The sequence below is a fragment of the Onychomys torridus genome, chromosome 9 (assembly GCF_903995425.1).
Source record: "Onychomys torridus chromosome 9, mOncTor1.1, whole genome shotgun sequence".
NCBI lineage: Eukaryota > Metazoa > Chordata > Mammalia > Rodentia > Cricetidae > Onychomys > Onychomys torridus.
The window spans coordinates 45,075,271-45,092,768 of record NC_050451.1 but is presented as its reverse complement, the minus strand read 5'-3'; the positions used below and the strand labels follow the sequence as shown (position 1 = coordinate 45,092,768).

General features: G+C 41.4%; 1 protein-coding gene across 1 annotated transcript in view; it reads right to left on the bottom strand.

The window, feature by feature from the left end:
* The window catches only part of Mphosph8 (M-phase phosphoprotein 8), a 33,158-nt gene extending 15,749 nt beyond the window's left edge, over positions 1–17,409 (bottom strand). The window contains exons 1-5 of the mRNA XM_036200068.1: positions 17,094–17,409; positions 12,583–12,738; positions 9,140–9,979; positions 4,868–4,967; positions 2,007–2,255 (exon numbers count right to left, since the gene is read on the bottom strand). Coding sequence (XP_036055961.1) covers positions 2,007–2,255; positions 4,868–4,967; positions 9,140–9,979; positions 12,583–12,738; positions 17,094–17,312 — 1,564 coding nt within the window. The 5' untranslated portion in view covers positions 17,313–17,409. The remainder of the gene's footprint in view (positions 1–2,006; positions 2,256–4,867; positions 4,968–9,139; positions 9,980–12,582; positions 12,739–17,093) is intronic.
* Between the last annotated feature and the right edge of the window lie 89 nt (positions 17,410–17,498).

Genomic DNA, 17,498 nt, shown 5'->3' with positions numbered 1-17,498 from the left:
GATTTGGCTTCTGAGTCTTCCACATAAATCTGAGAGTTGGTATTTGTAAACTCTTTGGGAAATTATTTTGTTTTTGCAGTGTTGATAAGTGGAAACCAGGGCCCTGCACTTTATCACTGAGCTAGATCCCTAGCCAGTGCTAGAGTTTGATTCTAACTAGAGGCAGGCTATGATCAGCTTGAAGTGACAAATCTGTAAAATGTTTTTCTATTAATAAAAATGGCAAAGATCTTAATAGCTTCCTTACAGTGCTGGAGATCAAACCTAGGTCTTCACATAAGCCAGCCAAGCAGATTTTAGTGACTTCCAAGAAATGTTTTACCATTTTCTTCATACAGATCTTATGCTATTTATCTCTTAAAATATTCTTAGCAATCTTAAGTATTAAATATTGCTTGGAAGCTATAGGAAAGGTGGTAAACGTGGGATGCTGACATAGAATTAGGAATTTGACGTAAGCACGGGTTATACAAGACCCCATCTTAAGACAAAAACAATTTTTTCAAAAGTCCATTATGCAAAACTACATCTGGAGATAAAATTTTCTACAACATCTAGTGTATTATATATTCTGAATTATTTTTTTTAAATTTCAATATAGGGGCTGGAGAGATGGCTCAATGATTAAGAGCATTTGTTGCTCTTGCTAGGGAACAGCATCAAGTTTCGGTTCCAAGCACCAACTTGTTGGCTCACTACTACCTTAAGTACAGCTCCATACAGCTCCAGGGGATCCAATAACCTCTTCTGACCTCCTTGGTGCGCGCGCGCGCATGCGCGCGCGCGCACACACACACACACACACACACAAAAACACAACTCATACAAATAACTCTAAAACATTTTTTTTCAATAATAAGACTAGGTCTTATAATCCCAGAACTTGAGATGCAGAGACAGGAGGATTTCTGCGCGCTTTAGGCCCAGCTTCATCTATACAGTAGCTCCTGGCCAACGAGAGCTATGTAGTAAGACCCTGTCACCAAAAAAAAAAAAAAGAAAGAAAGAAAGAAAAAAGTATTTAGAAGAAAAAAAGGCACAGGGCAGGGGTGGTGCACGCCTTTAATCCCAGCCCATGGGAGGTAGAGTCAGGCGAATCTCTGTGAGTTCGAGGCCAGCCTGGTCTATAGAGCAAGATCCAGGATAGGCATCAAAAACTACACAGAAAAACACTGTCTTGAAAAACAAAAAAGGAAAAACATCATCTATTCCTTGACATTCACAGATTATATAATTTCACTTAAGATCAAACTATCTATCTCCCCAGGTGGCAGTGGCACACACCTTTCTTTAATCCCAGCACTCGGGAGGCAGAGGCAGGCATATCTCTGTGAGTTCGAGGCCAGCCTGGTCTATAGAGCAAGATCCTGGACAGGCTCCAAAACTAGAGAGAAACCCTGCCTTGAAAAAACAAACAAACAAAGATCAAGCTCTCTCATTTATTATACAGGTACACATCTAAATTCCTCCTTCCCATAACTTTTGTATTTTGTATTCGACACATGACCCTACCTTTCTCAAAATGTTCCCAGGATAACATTTACAACGGTCTCACTTACATTTCCTATTTTCTGCAAAGTTAAAAATACACAGCAGGGAGTGATGGCACATATCTACTGTCCCAACAACACTCAGGAGGATGCTGAGTGCACAGCTACATGTCCTTGAATTCCCTATGTAGCTGTGGATAACCTTGAATTCTCAATCCTCTTGCCACTACCTACTGAGGGCTGGTGTTACCATGCATAGTTTTTATCTGATCATTTTTGGAATAAAATCTCAAGATAAAAAATTAAGCAGGAAAATAGAAATCTTTATAGTAAGTGTTATTATAAGAACTTAGAAAATATTTGATGCATTTAGATAGCAAAGAACCACCTAAGTCTTCAATATTAAGTTATTCAGGAGATCCAAATAAAATCTATTACATTCTGAGAAAAGAGTAGATAATATAGGGCACGCAACACTCCTGAGTTACTCTACTAAACAATGCCAAGCAAACTCACCACAATTCTCGTCCGTTTGGCATCCACTGTCTGAAACTTCCTGATCCCCTTCTGCAGCAATGTATGCCCAAGTGTCCGTCTCATCTCTAGTATTTCTTTCTTTAAGTGAACACTTGTCCTTGGTTTTGTGATCATCTGTAGTTTTATAATCCACGGGGGTTTCTTCTCTTTTCCAATTATTCTCAAGAACATCATTTTTGTCTTCTGTTTTTTTAAATAAATCAAATGCACTTCTGATTTCCTTAAATGCTAGTTCAAACATTAAAGCCAATGGTTAACTATAAGTTGCAAATTTATGTTACAATTAAAAAAATCTGTATTCATACTGAATAAACATCTTTTCTGTAGTTTTACTAATACTTGCCTTGATTATAAAGCAAAGTAAGATTTACTATCAAAGTCACAAAATCAATTTAACTAGTCTTTGAACTGGCTTCTCAGTATCCAGAAAGCTATGACAAAGGTGTATTCAAGTCTGCTTTGGTATCTTTTCCTCCTTCCTTCATGTTTTTTTTTTTGGGGGGGGGGGGGCAGGGGGAGATTGGTGATTTCCCTGTGCACACTAGACACATCCTATCAGACCAGATCCTTCATCTTTTATGCCAATTTCAAGTGCATTTTTTGCCTTAAATGAAACCACTATTTATTTCATGTATGTAGAGTACTGAGTCTGGTTTCCAATATCCCTGCTAGTAAAAACCTATATAACCAGCACTTAACAACCCTTCCAAATTGTCTAGTGCTTTATGTATTTTTCCTACCCCCTCGCCCATGCCCATTTTTGGTCCTCAGGATAGAAGCCAGGACCTTGCATGCTAAGCACATTCTACCACAAATCTATCCAGTTTCCCCATTTCCTTTTTAGTTCAAAGCTAATGGATTTGGTAGCTCTATCAGGTGCATTGTCTGTGCTCTAACATCATGCTCCTTCCCCCGTTCAGCACCAGTTTCTGCACAGGCTCTAGAACAGTCACTCATAGGCTGATGCCTTTGCCAGGAGAAAAGGAGGGGTGTAACCAGGAAGGCTGAGAGCCCTTCCTTCAGTAGTTCTTTGTCACAACACAGCATAGTAGTTCAGAACACCTGATCGGCAGTGTTTACCCTAGGCATCTTGCGCAAATATTGTTAGTATTTTGAATCTCCAACAAATCTCTGAAATGTAGTGTTTCTTGCACTGTTCAAAATAGATGCAGTCCTTATTGTTACTTTATGTAAGAGCCACTAAGATACATGGCATTACTGCTGCCATGTCTGAGTCTAGACCTAAGATAAAACCTACTTTTACAACTGGAGATGCAGCTAATAAGCACTTGCTTAACATGAATAAGACCCTGAGTTCCACCTCTAACCTGGGGAGGAAAAGGAGTATTAAAAATGTGTGCAGCTAGCCAGGTTCTGTGAGTCTGAGGCCAGCCTAGAAAAACAAAACACCTCAAGTCAGGAAAGCTGAAGAAATGACATAACGTGTAAGAAGGCCTACTGTGTAATCATGAGACCTGAGTTCAAATCCCCCAAATAAAAAAAGCTGGACATGCTTAAAACTCTAGAACTATGTGGAGTGTGGACAAGTGGATTGCTGGGGCTTGCTGATTGGCAATTCACCCCCAGACTCAGTGGAAGAAAGGCCCTGGCTCAAGGGTAGGTAAGGTGGGAGTGACAGAGCAGTAAACCCCAATGTCCTCCCCTCTGGCCTCTGAGTGCATGGGGCAAATGCCCACACACACCTGCCCACACACATACATATACATCAAACACTAGAGAAACTGGAAACACCCCCAAAATTGAACTTGAGTACCAATATGAAGCTTATAAGTAGAAAATTACACTTTTAATTTCATGAGGGCACAAAAACACTGGAACACTAAAAATGTTTATATATAATGTACATATAAAATAAAATTTGGATTTAGAGTTGGGTTTATTCCTAAAAAATCTAATTATATACACATGTGAATATCACTGAACCAGAATGAAAAATGAGAAACACTTTTTGTCCCAAATATTTCAGAGAAAGGACACTCAATCTTGATAGTAAACTAAATTTTTGTTTGTTTTTTTAAACAGGGTTTTTCTGTGACACTCTGGCTCTCTTGGAACTAGCTCTGTGGACCCGACTGACCTTGAACTCACAGAGATCCAACTGCCTCTGGAATTAAAGGTGTTTGCCACCACTGGCCAGCAATAAGCTAAGTTATTAAATAAAGTGTAAAGCTCTAAATTCCCTGAAGAACAAAATTTTGTAACGTGACAGGTAGAAAAGAGCTTATCTTCAGGATAAACTAAGTTCTTCATACAGAAGGTGAGTTAGACATTTACAGATCTTGCAAAGGACCCCAGCTGGGTTCCCAGCACCCATAAAGTGGCTCACAAACTATCCATAACTCCAGTTCCAAGGGATCCAATGCCCTCTTCAAACCCTCAAGGACTCCTGCATAAACGTGCACATATATACACCCAGGCACACACATATACATATAAAATCAATTAATAATTCTGTTTATTTATTAATTTGTTTGTTCATTTCAGGCAGAAATTCCTGGCTCTCCTAGAACTCCCTCTGGAGAGAAGACTGGCTTCGAACTCAGAGATCTGACTGCTTCTGCCTCTGAAGTGCTGGAATTAAAGGACCATCCAGCAATTAATTAATTAACTATTTATTTATTTATTTTGGTTTATGGAGACAGGGTTTCTCTGTGTAGCTTTGCGCCTTTCCTGGAACTCACTTTGGAGACCAGGCTGGCCTCGAACTCAGAGATCCTCCTACCTCTGCCTCCCAAGTGCTGGGATTAAAGGCATGGACCCGGCCAATTAATAATTTCTTAAATGATGGCAATGAACATAGAAATATTTTTTACACTTACATTTTAATCCCTTTGGCTCTTTTCGGCATTTTTCTTCTTTGTCCAAATCATACCTTTTCTGGTATTTTTCTTTGGGTTCATTTTTTTTTGTCTCTTTCTCCTAAAGACAAATACAAAACCCAAAACAAGAATAGATAAAAAGCTGATACTGTATATTTGCAAACCAAAATAGTCAAGCAGCCATGTCTGTCTAAAATACCTGAGCACATAACTGATGATTATTCAATTTTTCTCCCACTGCTCCTCCAATCAAGATTATACTTTAGACATAATAAGCCTATACAAAATGAAACTCAAAACCCAATCCCCTGGCTGGGCAGTGGTGGCGCACACCTTTGATCCCAGCACTCAGGAGGCAGAGCCTGGTCTACAGAGCAAGATCCAAGACAGGCACCAAAACTATACATAGAAATCCTGTCTCAAAAAAACAAAAACAAAAAAGCAAAACAAAACCCAAAACCCAATACCTAATACCCATTTCCCCATTTTCTTTTAAGAATTTATTATTTAAAATGTTTGTGCACAGCATGGTAATGCAAACCTTTCATCTTACACTAGGGAGGCAGGGACAGATCTACATGAATTCAAGGCCAGCTTGCTCTATGGTGAGACCTTGTTTCAAAAACAAACAAAAACACTTGAATATGATCAAAATTCACTATATACATGTATGAAAACATCATTGTGAAATCCAATCTTTTGTACAGTAAGAACTAAATTGCTACAAAATTAAACTCTATGAAAACCTTTAGAAAAAAAAAAAAAAAAAAAAAAAAAAAGCCAGGCAGCCCAGCACTTGGAAGGCAGATCTCTGTGAGTTTGAGGCAAGCCTTGTCTACAGAGTGAGATCCTGGACAGACACCCAAACTAAGAAACCCAGTCTCCAAATACCCCTCCCTAGCCCCCCAAAAAACCTTCATCTTGGGATTGCAGCGATGGTTCAGAGGTTAAGAGCACTTGGTGCTCTTCTAAAGGACCTGGGTTCAGTTCCCAGCACCCATTGTAAGAAACTCCATTCCAGGGGATCTGATGCCCTTCTCTAGACTTTGCAGGTACACACATGACACAGACAAAATATCCATACAAATAAATCTTTAAAAATGTAACAAAAAACTCAAAGCAACCATAATATTTCATTTCTCTACATTCCCCTGTATCCTTGTAAGCACAACAGATAATGCTTTTGTTTTTATTTACATTGTACATGTGGTGTGTGTGTGTGTGTGTGTGTGTGTGTGTGAGTGGTTTTTTTTTTTTTTCTTCTTTTCTCTATCACATTTTCTGAAGTTTTCCTTCTGGTACACTGACCTTACATTTCAATTGACCATTACAGTCCCCAGGTTGAAAAAAAACCCAGTATTTTCTGAACCATTTTCCCCATGGCCTGTCAAACTTACCAGTTTTTCACTAAGGATAAGACTACCACAAATAATCCTTTAAGTTTTTCCAGACAGGATCTTACAATGTAACCACAGGCTGGTCTCAAATTCCCAATCCCTCTGCTTCCCAAATTCTTAGATTGCAGTTATAGACCTGCAAACAGGGCCTAATATCTTCCTATAGACCACAGCTTCAACTATGGGGCTATATAAAACAAATGTCAAGGGAGCAAAAACATTTACAACAGAAACACATTTCTGAATGTTCAACAACCAAAAATTAGTTCAAGCTCAAATGCAATGTCAACTCTGCCAGATTCCTCATACTCAAGTCTATTGTATGTTTTTACTATAATCCTAGTTCAGTTGATAGAGTGCTTGCCTAGCACACACAAAGACCTTGGTTCAAGCCCTACTATTACATAAACTGATGAAAGACAAGCAGTTCAAGGTCATCCTCAGCTACACAGCCAGTTCATTCTAGACTGGCCTGACACATTTCATATCTAATCTTTTAGTCTGAGATTAGAACAATAATCTGCTTTTACTACATACTTGTAAGGGAACATTTTCCTCATCAACAATTATAAAATCAAGACATGGATCAATTCTCAAAAAAATACATCCTGCAGCATTAAATATTCAGCCAAGATTTAAATTTTTATATTAAAATAAGTATATTCATTAGTATGCAAACTTATATATATACTTAATGCTAAAAGTAATGAATACCAGAGGGTTTTTTTTTTTTTTTTTTTTTTTTTTGGTTTTTCGAAACAGGGTTTCTCTGTGTAGCTTTGTGTCTTTCCTGGAACCTGCTTCAGAGAGCAGGCTGGCCTCGAACTCACAGAGATCCGCCTGGCTCTGCCTCCTGAGTGCTGGGATTAAAGGCGTGTGCCACCACCACCTGGCCAGAGATTGTTTTTTTAAAGTAAATTTCTTTATGAATTGTTATTACTAAATGTTTGAATTTTATTATCTCCTTTATATACTTTATATGTAAGGTCACATAAAATTTCTAGGGGAAATGGCCTGGGCGGTGGTGGCACACGCCTTTAATCCTAGCTCAGGAAGCGGAGGCAGGTGGATCTTGAGGCCAATCTGGCCTACAGAGCAGTTCCAGGACAACTAGAGCTGTTACAGTTTGTCTCAAAGAGTGGGAAAAGTTTAACAAAGTTTTTGATATAGAAAGTTTCCTCCCCTTTGAAATGATTAAATTGCCGGGCGGTGGTGGCACACGCCTTTAATCCCAGCACTCAGGAGGCAGAGGCAGGTGGATCTCTGTGAGTTTGAGACCAGCCTGGTCTACAAAGCTACACAAAGAAACCCTGTCTTGAAAAACAAAAACAAAAACAAAAAACAAAAAACAAAAAAAGATTATTAAATTTAATTATAGAATTAAAAAAAGATTAAATTAAAACCAAGAATAATGGAAAGAAACTCATTTTTTATAGTTTTTGACAGATATTTTCATAACTTTGAAAAGTTCTATTTAAAAACATCAAAGTAATTATTATAATACTGGAATATTAACTTTTTAATAACTGAAAAATTTGTAATACTAATGTACTGTGTACTTTTTTCTTTTCTGTACTTAAAATAACTGGGAAAAATACAGAATGTGGCAACTAAGAGTTGGAGAGATGTCTCAGTGACTAAGTGCTTACTGCTCTTACCGAACCAAGCACAGTCCTCAGGGTCCACGTGTCCGATGACTCACACTGCCTCTGACTCCAGCGTCAAGGAGTCTCATACTCTCTGACTTCCCAGGTACCACAGGTGCCAGCATACATGTGGCATGCAGACACATAAACAAAAATCTTAAAAAAGAAAAAAGCACCATCACAGTGGTGCATGTCTTTAATTCCAGAATTCCTAGAGGCAGAGTCAGGTAGATCTCTGTGAGTACCAGGCCAGTCAGGGATACAGAGTGAGTTCCCAACTCAAGAAAAAAGAAAAAAAGTGAAAGCTAAACTTGTAACCCAACCCCCAGGCCCCAGGAGGGAGTAGCAGGATAATCAGTTCAAGGCTAGCCTGGGCTCCAGTGTACGACATTTTGTTAGAGGGGGCAGGAGGAAGTAAGAAAGGCATAAGATCAAACGAGCCAACATTCTAACATGAAGGGAAAGCAAGGGAGTCAGGAAGGATTGTGGAGTTGATGATTTCTGGGAGTGAGCTTTCTCTAAGGTGAAGGGTGACTCTATCATGTGCCAGGGGAGGCCCACAGTCAGGAGTATATGGCCAGTACAAATTGGTCATGACAAAGCTAAAGGAAAAAAAGAGACACAGCGTTGGGGAGGGGAGAAGTGGAAGTGGATCTGGGAGAAGTTAGGGGAGGAGTAGGGGGAAAAACAATGTATCAAATTCTCAAAGAACTTTTTTATATAATTTAGCTGTTATTTTATGAGTTGCCTGCATGTGTGTCTGTGTGAAGGTATCAGGTCTTGGAGTTACAGACAGCTGTGAGCTGCATGTGGGTACTGGGAATTGAACCCGGGACCTCTGGAAGAGCAGCCAGCGCTCTTCACTGCTGAGCCATCTCTCCAGCCCCCTCAACTACTATTTTTTAAAAAGAGAACACATACACCCTAAAATGAAGTTCAGTTGAATTGATGAAGCTAATAGGCCTGTCTCTACAATGCTATACAACACCTGAACACCTCTACAATTTGTCATGTTTGGTAAGCAAGGTGCAAACTTAACTCGGTGCCTGAAGGTCTGGAACATGTAGCAGTCCTCATGACATCATATTCAGTAAGTACCTGAGGAGTTACACTGTATTCTAGCTTGACCATTTCCTTTACCATTTCTCCTTCAAGTTCCTGACCATACAAAACCCAGGATAGTCCGTACCAATTATTTCTATACTCTACAAGTTCTCTACTACCCTCACCTCCTCTGCTGAGTCAGGGGCCCGTAGGCCCTTCTCTTCCCCAGTCAGGTTGGAACTCTTCAGGGCCTGGGCAGACACAGGTGACGGTAACTTACTTAGTAACTCAAGGTTACTTCGGCCCTTGTCCTGACCCCTTTGCTTTTTAGGTGTCATTTTCCTTTCTGAAAAAGTATTTGTGTTTTCTAGCTTCTTGGTTTCTTTTGGGTCCTCAAACTTCCTTGGCTTTTTCTTCTTCCTTCTGACTCTGACACCAGTATGCTCTTCAGGACTAACAAGGCTATCCAGATGTTTCTCAAAAATGCCCTCTTGCACTGTGTCCTGTCCTGCTTTCATCCTTGGAGTCTCTTCTCTGTTGTCAGAAAGGAGGTCCTCCCCATCACCCTCTGGAAGGAGGGGCTCGTCAGGTCCGGGGGACTCAGACTCCAGCGTGGATTCCATGTGCCTCTCTTTCTTTGGTTTCCGGTTGTCCTTGACATCCTCTCTTATTTTAAACTTTAAATCTCTTATTTCAGCCCGTTTAGCTTTCTTTAATTCCTTGGTTTCCTTTATTTCATCCTTTTTGGGCTTTTTGGAGTCCTTCAATTCTTCCTTGACTTCCAAAATCCTTTTCTTTGTCCTTACATCAAAACCTAAGTTTTCAGAGGTGCTCTCCAGCTCTGATTTGAACTTATCTTTCAGTTTTCCCAGTTTTGTTTTTTTTCTCCTCAGATCATCTGGACTTTTCTCTTCTTTGCACTTAATTTTTTTCTTTTTCTTCCTTGGTGAAGTGTCTTCTTTTGTGTCACTCTGCTGGTCACTATCACAGAGTGTCTCAAATATGTCACTGTTTAAAGACAGTCTCTATAAAACACAAAAGGTTAAAACGTTAATATAATTTCAAGAGTTTTGAGAGGCTGTACTAATGAAATCTAATGAAAACGCTTAAAAAGCAGATTTGACTTCTTTACCTAAATTTAACGTGTGTATTACTTATATTTCTGACTTAGCAAACAGGACTTGGAGGTGATGAAAGTCAATTTAAAAAGGAGATACAGCCGGGCGGTGGTGGCCCACACCTGTAATCCCAGCACTCGGGAGGCAGAGGTGGGCGGATCTTTGTGAGTTCGAGACCAGCCTGGTCTACCAAGCGAGATCCAGAAAAGGCGCAAAGCTACACAGAGAAACCCTGTCTGGAAAAACCAAAATAAATAAACAAACAAACAAATAAATAAAAAGGAGATACAAAGTAGAAAAATGTTAGTGCTTTGGAGGTATCAAAATGAAACATGAGTTAAAATAACAGTCTAGTGTATGACAGGCTATAGCTGACTTTTTAAATTATTTGTGTGAGCATGCATGAAAACACATAAATGACACAGTATACATGTAGAGCTCAGAGAACCACATGAGGAATTCTACTTTTTCCTTTCACCATGTGAAGTCTGAGAATTCAACTCAAGTTATCAGGTGTGGCAACAAGCACCCTTATCTGTTCAGTTATTGGCCCTTCTAGAATGTTCTTAAACTTGTTATATTTCAGTTAAATGGAGCAAGCACAGTAACTACATAGGAATCTTACTTGATTAAATGGTGTTACATGATCTTAAACAGTTCCTACTGAAATGCTGTTCTAATCTAAAAAGAAATTCAAGAATAAGGTATTTAGACAGGTATGCTGGTATATGCCTTTCTTTAATCCTAGCACTTGAGAGGCAGAGGCAGGAGGATCTCTGAGTTTAAGGCCTGTAGACCAGCCTGGTCTACAAAGTGAGTTCCAGGACAGCCAGAGTTACATAAAGAAACACTCTCAGAAAAGAAAAAAAGAATATTTGTATAAACAATAACAAAAAACTTGAGCAAACTAATTTTATGACTCATTTCCAAAAACTATACTAAAAGAAATGAACAGAAAGGATGAAAATGTTTTCCTATAGTATCACGACCGTCTTAAGCCTCTGAATCTTCCTGAACCTCTACATAATAGTGCAATGATGGTTGCAGAACAAATGCCCACAACAACATCTACTACAAAATTCAGTGGTTGGGGCTGGAAGGTTTAACTCAGTCATAAAATACAGGCTCAATCCCAACACTGCCAAAATCCATAAAAACTAGCAGAGGAACTAAAAACTGCTTAATTTTGGTAGGTGTGCTACCTGTAATTCCAGTACTCAAGAGACAGAGGCAGGAGGATCAGAAGTTCAAGGCCAGCTTGATCTGCAGTGAAACCCTGTCTCAAAAACAAAGCCAGGCATGATAGTGCACACCTTTAATCCCAGCACTGAGAGGCTGAGATAGGTTTATCTCTGTGAGTTACAAACCAGCCTGGTAGAATTCTAGGCCAGCCAGGGCTACATTATGAGAGCCTGTTTCAAGAAAGAATTATTTAGTTGGTTTGGTGGTGGCACAAGCCTTTAATCGCAGCACTCTGGAGACAGAGGTAGGCAGATCTCTGTGAGTTCAAGGCCAGCCTGGTCTACAGTATGAGTTCTAGGACAGCCAGGGTGACAGAGAAACCCTGTCTCGAAAAAACAAAAAAGGAACAATTATTTAAGTAGCAGAAAAGGGTAAAGATGGTAATAACACAGACTAAATATGAATGTATGTATTATAATCTAACAATATTGTGAACTAGAACAAAATAAGTAAAAAAAAATTATGGCAATAATCACCATATATAATGAATAGTTGCTTACAATATGGGCAAATATGAAATTATGAAGTGTCTGTCTTTATGTTCCTGCATTTTTATGTTTACTACTCCTGCTCTTCAGCATGGCACTGGAGCTTGAATCCAGGGCCTCCACATACTGGGCAGGTGCTGTGCCCCTGAATACACCCTTCTCTTTTGTACAAAACAAGGAAACATTTATTTAGTACATTCACATAGCAACGATTAAGCATCCTTATGTTTGCCTCAATCATCTTTCTAACTGTCCTGAGTACTAGAATCACAAGTATGCTCCTCTTATTAGCCAACATTCATGTCTACTGTGATTTGAGTGTTGAATGTCCTGCAAAGGTCATGTGTTAGAGGCCTGATTCCTGGGGAGGCACTACTGGGAGATGGTAGACTCTTAGGGAGGCGAAGCCTAATAAGAAACCTTCAGTTCATTCATAACATGACACCAAGGAGGAGTGGGGAGCCTGGTTTCTTCTGTGCTTCCTGGCTTATGAAAACAAGCTTACAGTACCGTGGTGCTCCTCATCAGAAGTAGACTAATGCCTCTAGAACTGTAAGGCAAAACTACACCGTATCTTTAAGTCATGGCAGAAATTTCATTAGAGTGTAAGCTAACAGCACAACATACAAACTACATCTATCTACCAAATACAATCACAGGATGGAAAAGAAGAGCTGTCTGTGAGGACAAATCAGCAACATGGAATTCACAACAGAAACACTGGACATTGTATTTTTCATAATTTACTATACATACTTTCTATAAATAAAATTATGATACCTGAATATCTTTCTTTATTGCCTTAGCTTTGTTCTCGGCAAGTTTCTTCCTAAATTCAAGAAGAACTTCTTTACAGTCCTCCAGATGAACCTCAGGCTCCCAGGTATCATCATCAGATGTATATCCTTTCCATCGAACTTTATAAAGGTTCTTACCCTGTAGTATAAGTGAAAACAGACATACTAATGATTAAAATTTCAAAACCATTCAACTACTGAGAACTTGAAAACTGGATCAAAATGAAAATTAATAAACATCATATTGAAAGTATACATATTTATCTCTTGAGGCCAGTGGCCTGGGGGGGGGTACTATTAACATTTTTTTTTTTAAACAAACAAAAGACTTATTGAGGGGGTGTTGGCACATGCCTTTTATCCCAGCAGGGGCAGGTGGAACTCCATGTTAGAGGCATGAGAGTGAGTTCCAGGACAGCCAAGGTATGGTGATATTTTATTTGTACTGAAATGTGATTTTATTTGTATATTAATTAAGTTGCCTTGGGATAAGAGCAAGCCATAGCAGAAGCTGGGTGGTGGTGGTGCATGCCTTTAATCCCAGCACTTGGGAGGCAGAGCTAGGCAGGATCACTGTGTGTTCAAGGATGCAGCCAGCATGGCGACACACACCTTTAATCTCAATACCAACCATAGAAGACCTGGAGGTCTGTACAGCCAGGCAGTGACGAGGAGGTCATGTGGCTGGGTTTACAACCAATGAGAAGGCAGAACAGAAAGTCTATAAAAAGAAAAAACACATAGAAGCAGCTTTTGGAGAAGAAAGACAGAGCAGCAGTGAAGGGTAAGGTTTTCAGCTCTCAGCTATTGCTCTGACCTCTTGGCTTGTAACTCTGCAATTGGCTCTGTGTTTCTTATTTAACAAGATGGTTACATCTACACCAGGGGCTACACAGAGAAACTCTGTCTCAAAACAAACAAACAGAAAAAAACAAACAAAAAACCCCACACAAAAAAGAAGTAAAGACTAATGTCTTTTCTGATCATAAATTATAAAACAATGTATACTCCTAAAATAACAATGAAAAAAAACAAAAAATGGCAAGTTACTCAACAGTGATTTTTAGTAATGAGATTATTCTACCATATAAGCAACACTGCTTAGATTTAAAAAAAAAAAAAAGAGCAGTGGTATATTTGTACTTCTTTGACAATGTTATTATTATTAAACCCTCAAACAGATCAGGGACGTTCTAAGACGGGGTTAGGAGCAGCAGATGGCTTAGCAGGAAAACTGCTTCTGGCATACAGCTGACCTGCGTTAAGAGCCCCAGACCATACTGAAGAGGTGATGGACTCTGACAACAAAATAGCAGCTGGGAGCTGGAGATGTGGCTTAACAGTTAAAAGCACTTTGCTGCTCTTACTCTTTCAGGACTAGAATTTGGTTACGAGAACCAACAGGCAGCTCACTACTGCCAGCAGCTCCAGGGATCTGCTGTCCTCTTCTAGTCTCCAAATGCACTCACATCCACATGCAAATAAATGATAAATCTTTTAAAAGCAAGTAAAATTTGCTGCTGGGTATGGTGGCACACACAATCCTTTGAGAAGCAGCAGAGGAAACAGTTGCAGAGTCTGAGGCAAACCTATGCTTCATAGTAAATTTCAGGCAATCCTGGGCTACATTATGAGAACTGTAGTTCTGGCTGTCTGGAACTCACTATATAGACCAGGCTGGCCTCAAACTCACGGATCTGGCCCTGCTTCATGAGTGCTAGTATTAAAGGGGTGTGCCACCATACCAAGCTTGGATTTTTTTTTTTTTTTTTAAGATATGGAGGCCATAAATTTGAAAAGGAGCAAGGGAGGGTAGATAGGAAGGTTTGGAAGGAGAAAAGGAAAAGGGGAAATGGTGTTACTATAATCTCAAAAAAAAAAAAAAAAAAATGTATCCCAAAACTGAAGCCAGAGCTATAGCATGAGTTAAGGCTGGTTATTGCTCTTACAGAGGACCCTAGTTTGGTTCCCAGAATCCATGTGTAGCAATGGGTTTGGCAAGGCTGCAGGTTACCCTCAGAGGACAAACTCAGTCTTGGATCTTACCTATTCATTTAACACTACAGCAGGAAAGTACAACAGAATTCTTCTCCTGTCTCCATCTCCCTGCAGGAGCACTATGATTACAGACACAGCTGATTGCACCCAGCTTTACATGAGCTCTGGGTATTTGAACTCTTGTCCTCTCTCTCTAGCTCCATAATAATGACACTGAATCTCAATGATTTAACTTGAACTTGATGTGAGAATTTTCCTGTGTCAGTAACTGCAGGAGGGTCTCAAGCTCTAAGCCAGCTTGGACTTCAGAGGAAGATGTGGAGGTGTGGAGTGGGGAATGCCGAGATAAACCTGAAGCGAGGCCTTCCTGGCTAAGAGATGGTTTCTCTTCACAAGATCTGGGATGACTCCCAGTTTCAGGGGACCCAGTGCCCTTTTCTCTGGACAGGCATGTGGTGCACAGATATACACACAGTCCAAACACCCATACACATAAAATAAAAATAAAGGGTAAAAAAACTCTTTTAAAAAGTCTGTACCATCAGGCCAGGCAGTGGTGGCACGCGCCTTTAATCCCAACATCCAGGAGCCAGAGGTAGGCAGATTTCTGAGTTTTAAGGCCAGTCTGGTCTACACAGAGAAATCCTGTCTCAAAAAAACAAGAGGGAGGCAGAAGCAGGAGGATCTCTGTGAGTTCGAGGCCAGGATTACAGAGTGAGCTCCAGGACAGCCAAGGCTGTTTGTTACACAGAGAAACCCTGTCTCCACAAACGAACCAACCAACCAACCAACCAACCAAAACAAACCAACCAACCAACCAACAAAAACAATGAAAAAGGAGCCTCTATTGTTGTTGTTGTTGTGACACAAACTTCTTTATTGCTACCTGATTATACGGACACAAGGAAACACAATAAGCTCAGAGACTCATTAACAAAATAAAGACAATTTGCCAATGGACATTTACTATGCAGATCCTAGGGACTGGCAACCCTTTAGGACAGGACAGGGACCTGTGTTGGCATTCTGGCCCGCCCCTGGGAGACTGGCCCTGTGTGTGTTCTGACTTAAAGCTTCCTTTTAAGAGAAAACTCCACCTTCTCCCCTCTCTCTCTGTTCAGAGGTAGGCACCTTTCCAGCTTGAGCTCCCAACCTCCCTATCTCTCTCTCTTTCCCTCTCCCATCTCTTCCCCCACCAAATATAACTCTTCACCAAGCACTGTCTGTCTGGCATCTCTGTCTCTCACCCGCCATGGTTCGCCTTGGCTACACTCGCCAGGGACTCCGAGTGCTGTATAATAACAGGACCTTTGTCTGTCAAAGGAGCCTCTTAAGATTAAGGCACCACCTTAAAAAAAATCTCTACCATCAAGCCAACATAGTACATGGTAAACAGCAGTTGATTTTAAAGTCTGTCAAAGGACAAAAAAATTAACAGATGAAAGAGCATAAGGCAGATAACAAACGACAGAAACAGGTCATATAAGCATGATACTTATCTATTGCCCTTGCTTCTTTTCTGCAAACCCACACTTCATTCACCCACTTAATAACCCGAGGGCTGGGGATAGAGCACGGGGTAAAGCTCCTGCCTAGCATTAATGAGACCCTGAGTTCAGTCCTCAGTATCAGAGAAAAAAAAAAAACTGGCAAATGCTGTTACTGGACTAAATATCAATGATTCAAACATTAATAAAAGCCACAACCCCAGATTAAAAGGGCCCCAAATCCAGAGCAAACAAGACAGATATAAAGATAAAAGACAATCCACAGAGCATAAGGCCAGAAATGAGAAAGCAATCTGTTCTGCAGGATTCGGGAAAAGGAACGGGGAAGAAAGGCATCACAAACAGATGGGCCCCGAGACCTGGAAGAACAGAGTAAGAATTTCTCCTGGGAACAAGATTCCCAGCAAGGAAGATGCCAAGCGCTCAAGCAGACAAGATTCTCCTTTCAACCTTACTCTACATCTCTGGGTTACAATCATGAACGCTCAGAGGAGAAGGGGATGACACCCAGGTTTCGAAACCGTTTATTTACAGTCCCAACCCCTCGGTGTGATAGGGGTTTTATTGCGAAGACGAATAGGAATTCCTGAATTGAAGGCACCGAGCATTTTCTACTTTTAGAAACTATCGGGACAACGGTGTGGAGGGCGGACCTGTGACAACGCGTATCATTTCCACCAGCCCTTCCTAACGGAGAGCAACAACGGCCCTGACCGTACGCATACCCCAAGGCTGGAGGCATACCCCAAGGCTGGAGGCAACCTAAGTCCCTCCGCCAGCTGTCCTGCGCCCTACGAGTCTCAACGTTACGTGCCACCGCCTCGTCCCGCCTGCCAAAACAACACGGGAAACTTCCCTGAGCATCCGTCCCGCACGGGGGCGGCCAGGGTCCCTTCCGACACGTACCCCACTCCGAGGCTCCCCCGCCGTCCCCGCCGTCCCCGCCCCGGCCCTGCGGCCGCGTCCCCGCCGCGCAGCCCCCACATACTCCCTCGCACTTCATGTCCAGGATCTTCTCCACCTCGAACACGTCGTCCCCATCCTCCTCGCTATCCCCAACGACCTCCGTTCCCTGAGTGGCTGCGTCCTTCTCTTCGCCCGCTGCTCCGACTCCTCCTTCGGCCTCGGGAGACCCGCCAGTGCTGTCGGGAACGGACATGGCTAGCGCGGCCACACTCGGGCTTTCCTCAGCCGCCGCCGCCGCCATCACAGACGCGCTGCAAACCGACGCGAAAAACCGCCGGAGACGCACAGCGAGACCGCTCCGCGCGCCGGCCGCCCCGCCTCGACCCGCTACAGCGGCGTGACTCGGACCGTGAGGGAAGCCAGCCAATTGTGGGCTCCGAGCCCCGGATCGACACACAGAGTAACCAATCACGAAAAGGCGTCCCTC